This window comes from Pseudopodoces humilis, chromosome 3, assembly GCF_049639895.1.
Source record: "Pseudopodoces humilis isolate 2021_Gansu_Grassland_sample_001 chromosome 3, ASM4963989v1, whole genome shotgun sequence".
Lineage (NCBI taxonomy): Eukaryota > Metazoa > Chordata > Aves > Passeriformes > Paridae > Pseudopodoces > Pseudopodoces humilis.
This window is the reverse complement of record NC_142202.1, coordinates 96,480,334-96,488,107: the sequence shown is the minus strand read 5'-3', so window position 1 is coordinate 96,488,107 and position 7,774 is coordinate 96,480,334. Positions and strand designations below refer to the sequence as shown.

At 45.5% G+C, this 7,774-nt stretch overlaps 1 protein-coding gene across 1 annotated transcript; it reads right to left on the bottom strand.

Annotated features, from left to right (window-relative positions):
* Positions 1–222: 222 nt before the first annotated feature.
* RPS7 (ribosomal protein S7) lies at positions 223–7,295 on the bottom strand. The gene is made up of 7 exons (XM_005521888.2): positions 7,216–7,295; positions 6,595–6,676; positions 6,205–6,276; positions 4,460–4,603; positions 2,806–2,870; positions 984–1,134; positions 223–339 (listed from the first exon to the last, which is right to left on the bottom strand). The coding sequence occupies exons 2-7, from the start codon at positions 6,667–6,669 to the stop codon at positions 262–264; spliced, it is 585 nt and encodes a 194-aa protein (XP_005521945.1). The 5' UTR covers positions 6,670–6,676; positions 7,216–7,295; the 3' UTR covers positions 223–261.
* Positions 7,296–7,774: the final 479 nt, after the last annotated feature.

Here is a 7,774-nt window from a genome sequence, read left to right as displayed (position 1 = left end):
TATTTAGGTTTCTCATTACAAATTCTTTGTGCAGACTCTGGACTCTTTTATCCAGTTGTGTTGCAATAACGACAAGACAAACCTAAGAGGGCTTCCATTAAAATGCTGGGGACTTAATACTTTGATTCACAGGTGTCAATCTGCAGACAGTGGCGAAGTCCCATGAACCAGTTAATCCCAATCTGTGTTTACGGAATTCAAAATTTAAATGAAATTACTCTGTTATATGAACAGTTGTTTATTCAGCCATTTTTTTGCATTTTACAGCTGGAATTCTGGAAATTCAAACACCACATCTTTCCCTGTGAGCTTCTTGTACACACCAGAAAATGTTTCCACCTGTGAAGACAAATAAATCTTGCTTATACACGCTGTGTAAACAAGTGACTCTAAGTTAACATACTTAAGGTACTACACTATTTGCCAGTGAATCTTCACTCTGAGGCAAATTATTTCCTTCTAAATTAAGGTAGCTGACGGTTTACACAAAAGATACATTTCCTTCCGAGTATTTGGGCCCGCTCTGATTTGCAACAGTGTGAGACCCTGAGAGCTGAGCAGGCCCAAACACCAGCCTCCCATTCCCTCCACCCCCCAGAAACAAACCAAAGTGCAGGCTTTACTGAGCACATCCGTTTAAGGTCAAAACTAAGTGCTTCACTCAAAAAACAACAAAAAGAAAAAACACAAACAAAAAAACCAACCCAACCAAGCCCAATACACACAAAAAACCCAATAAAACACTGTCTCTGGTCCCATGAGGGAACCAATATAGCTACTTTATAATCCAGGAGCTTTGGCAAGTTGAACTAGAGATTTAGTTCAAAACTGTCTTGCCTCTATTTCAGCATCTAACTCCAAATATAAACAGAAGCATCTCCAGAAGCCAAAAGGCAAGTCTTTTGCTGTATGCCTAAGCAGTCTCTTAGGGATGTCAGAATGTCACCCTCACCTGAATGAGAAAATAAGGTTTTTTTATTTACCTTGTGTTCAACATTGTTCTGTTGTGCTTTGTCCAGATGCACTTTTATAAGCCTGCTGCCGTCCAGCTTTACACGGATTCTCTTGCCCACGATTTCACTTGGGAAGACCAGGTCCTCAAGAATAGCATCGTGCACTGCAGTAAGTGTACGGCTGAAATGCCACATTTATACCATTAAAACACATCCTTTTGAAAATTTTCCAGTCTGACAGGGTTTAAATCTTCCATAGCATGCTTTGGCTGAAAATTCAGTGTAATTTCTTTAGTGCCACAGTGTGACAATACAACACTATCAGAGGGCATGCAAAAAGAAAAGCTAAATTCTACAGAGTGCAGAAACTTAAGGACTGCACAAGTAAAACTAGCCAGGTTTCTGACCTTTTAGACTTTTTGCGGCAACAGCCCTGAAACATTATTCTATCTCTAGACATTTAATAAATATTTAAATCAAAACCAAATTGCTCCATCTGCAACTCTACCAGAGTAGACTTCCTGACTTCCTGACTGGAAGAGTTTAAGTGTGTAAGTATCCTTAGCTGCACAGAACACATTCATGGGAGACCAAATTTTGGAAACACTGGTTTCTTCATCTGCCTAAACCCATGCATCTTACAAGACCAATGTAATACAGAAAAAGACTAGCTGGTCAATTGAGTCCATGTTTAGAAGACTGTTTGAAATCTACACGTGTGTTCCTGAACTGTCCAGAAGTGAGCAATACGGGAAAAGGTGGCCCAGGTTATTTTACATGAGTCTAGAGGACTAATAAGTCTTCCGATCCGCAGCATCCCAATCTGCAATTTCAGGGCAATATCACTAGTAACTAACACATGTGTCTACAGCAGCACTGCACAACTGCTGAGACTGGCACAGCTAAGGGAGATAGACATCCACAACACCACAGCAGCCTGATCTCACCTCAGGCTGACACAGGGGCAGTCCTGCATACCTGCCTTCCCTCATGCAGAAAAGTGGCAGTGTGCTACACAGACACAATTTCTCTAACCACTGTTAGAGACCAGCTAGTAACCACAGTCCTAGTTTTAACAGAACACGGAGTCCTCCAAAGGCAGGACTGCAGCTAGATGAATACTGTGAAACTGTTACTTTTAAAATCCACGCCTGAAGACTGCAAAACACAGTGACCATATAATACTGGGTTGGCAGGGAGAAGCTACAAGACATGCCACATGTCATAAAGAGGACAAACTTTAAGATACAGACTTGCATGATACAGCAACATAAAGATGAGGCACTGACATCCACAGAGACATAGCAGTGTTGCATGTCTAGCAATCAAGTGACTAGATGAGAGCAGGGAGGCCATTTAACACAAATGACTATACTATTGCTATCAAATTCATATCCAGAGGGACTAGTACTCGTACCTACACCCCTCCTCAGCCACTCTTTCCCTCATTGCATCCCCTTCCAGTGTGCCAGCCTTGACTTCTGCACAGTCTAACATGTGATGTGGAAGAGGCTCTTCCTACAACTTAAAAAAAAATAGTTCTTGTCAACACACTATGGTTAGAGAGACAGCAGGTTGGGGTTCCTTAAGCCAGCACTGCTAGCTAAAAATTTGCTACAGCTGTAGCTGGAAATACAAATCGAGTGCTAAGAAATGCAACACAGTGCCCAAAGGTGAGTTTTCTACTGAACACTTCAGCAGTCAAATGACAGATACTATTTCAAGCAATAGGAGAAAGGACAAGACCACCCAATCACTTGAATGACTTCTTAAAAACTCAACTAACCATTACTTGGCTAAACTACCAGGTACAAAAAAAAGCTGTCACACTGAATCAGTATCATTTACTAACCTCCTCGGACGCTTTTGCTTGTTTTTTGTGCGGCTTTTTCTTGTTGGCTTGGGCAGAATCCTTCTCTGTTAAGGCAAGAGAAAAATAAAAAGGCATTTCTCAGTATCTGGTGGTTACAATGAGCTCAGAAACATCCTCAGCATATGCACCTTTTCCCCTCACACTAGAAACCAATGCATGAAAAGCCAAAAGACTTAATTATGCTTAAAGTTACATCAGCGTTAGAAACTAGAGAACTAGAGTTCCATGCAGAAGGTGAACTACTGTACTGCTATATTTCTCAATTACTACTCCTGTATTCAGTGACCTGGAATAAAAGATTTGTACTTCATTCCCCTCTCCCCAGGAATACAACCACAGTAGTTTACTGTATCTCATTAGCGCCGTGAACACACTTCTCTGGGAGCAGAAATCTCAGGGAATTTTAAACTTCTCTTAGACTGAGCCTCTGGTGCAAACCAGAGTAGTGAGCTCAGTTCCACAGATTGCTAGGCGACATCTGAGACTGAAGTGCTCATTTTAATAGTACGATCTATTGCACAATCCAGATCAAACCCTGGCTTAAATATAACCTGTTCCAAAATTAGGATCTAAACATTAGGTCAGTAAAATTTATTTTCTACTTCCCTACTGCAAGGGTAGATGTTTTAAAACATTCTAGATGCAGTTTTAGCCACCTGCAGTATTTTCTACCACCACACCACAGCTTCTCCATGACTGCATTCATGATGGGGTTACCACAATACAAATTAGGTCCTGTCATACTCAAAAGCACATGTTCCCTTCTAAAACACAGATTACTGAAGGAATTCTCAAGGGAATACAGAATCTTACAAAATCACAGAATATGCTGAGCTGGAAGTGACTGACAAGGACCATCAAGTCCAGCTCCTGGCCCTGCACAGAACATCCCCACAAGTCACACCATGTGCCAGAAAGTACTGCCCTAACACTTCTTGCACTCTGTCAGGCTGGTGCTGTGCCACTTCCCTGAGGGGGCTGTTCCAGAGCCCAAACACCCTCTGGGTGAAGAAACTTTAGGCGAAGTAAGCCAGAGGCACTTTATTAAAATAAATATTTTTGACCATATAAAGATTCATGGCATGGTGCTCTGGCTCTTAAAATTGTGTTACAATTTTTCAGCTGGCTTCAGTTTTAACCAACTGTCCACTCTGCAGACAGATCCCTAGTTTATCCAACCCTTAAGTATTGCCCTTAAGTGAGAGATCACTCCAACACCTTTTCACCCTAGCTCCTGCCATATATTTAGAGCTTGCATGAGTTTTTTTTTCCTCCTTTCCTAGTAACTTAAATTTTAAGTGCTTAGATTGCCTAAGCGTAGCAAAGTTCCTATTAATATTTGTTCCTTTTTATTTTAAACCTTGTGTGTCAAACTTCTGAAGGAGTAAGAGAGGCTAGAGCAAGAAAGTTATATCCTCCAGGAAAGAACTCTGCATCTCACCAAGTTTCCATTGCAGCCAGTTGGAAACATTTTAGCTAACATCCACCGGACATTCATTAGATTTCCTGCCTATCATTGTTACCTTGAATGGGCAATGCAACACTGGAACCTGTGTGAGCTATCACACAGCTCTAGTGTAGTATCAGCTATCCCTTCAAATCATCATTTCTGTAACTCTAACGGTTTTTTTACCTGAGCAATGAACACCACATGTTTTCCACTAAATTTCTTCTCCAGCTCCCGAACTAGCCGCACCTGAATCTTCTGGAAGGACTTCAGCTGAGGAACTGGTACGAAGATAATGATGGCTTTTCTGCCACCACCTACTTCAATTTCCTGAAACAGAAGTACAAAGTAAGCATTAGCTAGGGGTTAAGAAGTAATGTCTGGTTTGACTGTGAATCCTCTGAGCACAGGTATTGATAGTCTTGCTGCTGACTCTGTGGGACAGCAAGTGCATCAGAAAGCAGTACCTACCTGCCTTAAAGCTCTTCAGACAAAGCACTTAACAGAAAAACTTTTATCAGAGCACTTGTTTCACTGTGAAGGAGTGATCAGGCAGTAAATCCCACCACCCCTTTCAGAATCACATCCTCTGAACAGCAAAGCCCATTCCTTCTGCAGGATGAGATTCAGGTGCTAGAATTTTAACTATACTGAACGCTTACCATCACATCTGCAGTTGTGCTCATACAAAGTTTCAAAGATTACTTGCCTCTAATGCAGATTCCAAAGTTTAGAGGAACAAATCTCTTAATCTACTGCTTCATGGAAATCACCTTCTGTCCACCACTTGCTTAGGCCTGCATCACTACTCAATCAAAACATCTGTCATCCCTCCAAATGCCAACAGGATTACAATACACTAGGACAGGTTACTTTCTCCCCTGCTTTATCTCTCCAGTAGTTGATCAAACCCAAAGTTTACGTAGGCTTAGAAGGCACTTCTCCCATGAAACTGGCTGCAGAGACATCCTCATTCTCCAAGAGAATCAAAGGATGGACTGCTCTTCACCAGCTACCTTCTTACATGAGCCAACCCAGATGCCCATGGGCGATTTCTCACCAATAAAATCAAGCAGCTACGTAAACAACAAAGACATTTCTAAAAGCCCTTCACCAAGAACAGCTAGAACTGCTGTACTTCCAGAGATGCAGTTTCTTCTGAAAGCCCCTCAGCTCATACACCAAGGTGCTTTCTGCACTCCCTGATTCTTTAATTCAGCTCTAAGCAGTCCAACCCCTGTGTCTGTACTGGTGGGCCTGGGCAAGAACCAGAAGCAGCCCATTAAAGTTTCTGATTGCAGTGACCAGCTTCATTGCTACCATCCAGCCTCCCAAGCTGACCAATGCTAATGCTAATTTTCTTTCTCGTTTTCCACTAAGTGCTTTCTTCTTTTTCTTTCTTGATGTTCCAGCTCCCTGCATGATCTAAAATTGAAAAGTACAAGCAGGCTAAGATACATGATCAAGTCAATCTATTGCCTTAATCCACCTACCTCCTACTAATTGCACAGAAGAGACCCAAAACAATTTTTTTTTTTTTACAAAGAGTATTGCAGTTTTTGTTTCTAATTTTCTGTAACACCTACATTTCCAGCCAATATCTACATGAAAAAAGCCAGTTTCAGACCCCAAACCCAGTCTGCAGGGACATAAAGTAGAATAATAATTTTTAAACATTTTTATTTAACACACTAGGTTGCTATTTAGGCTTTTACAGTGACTTTTCAGACGAGTTCCTAAGAAAAACACTATTAGGGAATCCTACTTGCAAGCAGCAAATACCAGAAGATAAGCCACAACAGCACATACCAAAACCATCACAGGCCATAAGGGCTTAAGACACCATTCATCTAGTACATTAACATCCACAAAAATTCAACATGCACAGAACAAGTCACCACCCAGTTCTTAGTGGAGAAGGTCCAGCCTACCTTAGCTGCTGTGATGTTCAACTCCCGCAGCTGAGCTTTTAAGTCGGAGTTCATTTCCAACTCCAGCAGAGCCTACAAAGGTGAAGTTGTGGAATAATCCATTACATACACTTCAGTTCATGAGAACACTTGAGACCAAACCATGTCCACAGTGCCAAAGACGCAGATACAGACTTTTAAGAGAGTCAATATCAAACACTTAACTTCCTGTAAGATACACCAACATCCAACAAGTTTAACTGATGGAAACAGAAGCTAATTGACTCAGTTCCTAAGTAAAACTAGGAAATTATACACATTGACAGGACCAACCTCAAAGTTTACGGTTTGGACAACTGTCTCAATAACCTGGAAGTGAGCTACCGAAGAGCACAAGGAAAAGACACATACCTGGGATATACCAGACTCGAACTCGTCTGGCTTCTCGCCATTAGGCTTCACAATCTTGGCGCTAGAGCTGAACATGGCCTTTCTGCAATGCAAAAGAACACTTCGGCTGACAACAAGCACGTGTCACCTGTTCCAAACACAGCCAAGACTCTTCAATCTGGCTGCGCAGCCACACGCTCCAGAACTAAGCCAGAGAACGCCCCACGGGCCGGACCAGCCCCAGCACGTCGTACCAGGGCTGTCTACCAGGCCACAGGAAAAGTGTCCCAGGGAGTGCTGGGCCTGCCCACCTCGGGGCCCGCTGCAAGGCCCCGGGAGCCCAGGGAAGCGGCACCACCAGTCACAGAGCCCCAGGAGTGGCCCGAGAGGCGAGCGGCACTCCTGCGCCCTGCTCTCTCGGCCCCGGCCCCCTCCTCCCGCGGGACGCCGCCCGCCGAGAGGAGGGAAAGCCCGCCAGCTGGCCAGCTCCGGCCCCGGGCGCCCCGGCGGCCATCGGGCCCCGGGCGGGCGGTAATCGGGCGCATCCCCACGCCACGGTGCCGCGGGGGGCCCCGCTCCATGCCCGGTCCCGTATCGCGGCGGCCTCGGCGGGGAAACGGCGGCACCGGCCCGGACACCCACCTCGCTCCGCGCCGGCCGGGAAAAGGGGGAGCTCTCGCGAGAGCAGCACAGATCGCGGCCCGGGAAGGCGCTGGCCCCGCCCACCCCGAGTGAAGCCAGAACAGGAAGAAGGGCAAGCGCGGGCGCTGCGAACACGAGACCAAGGCACTGCAGCGAAGCTCGAGCGGACATTCACAGTCCTGGCGCGGGCTGGCACATGCGCAGTGCCGCGGGCTGGCAGCGCGGCGGGCGGTGGGAGTTGCACTCCCGTCCCGCCTAAGCCTTTAGCGCTTCCTGCAGCAGGGAGCGAAGAAGAGGGATGGAAAGGCTGCTCTGCTCTGTCCCTCGCTGTTACGCAGAGTCTTCGCAGTGGGCCGTCCCCGCCGCACCTCTCAGAGGCGGAACTCTCGGCCTCTGGTGCCGAAATGGCTCTGATGTGAAGGGCCACCAGAACAGAACCTCGGCCTTGGCACCGCGTTGCGCTCCGTTTGCTCTGCCTGCGCCGCGGAGCTCCCTCTCTGTCCCTCCCTCCTGCCAGGGCTGTGCAGGACGGCAGCAGCCACCGCCCGAACAACAGTGG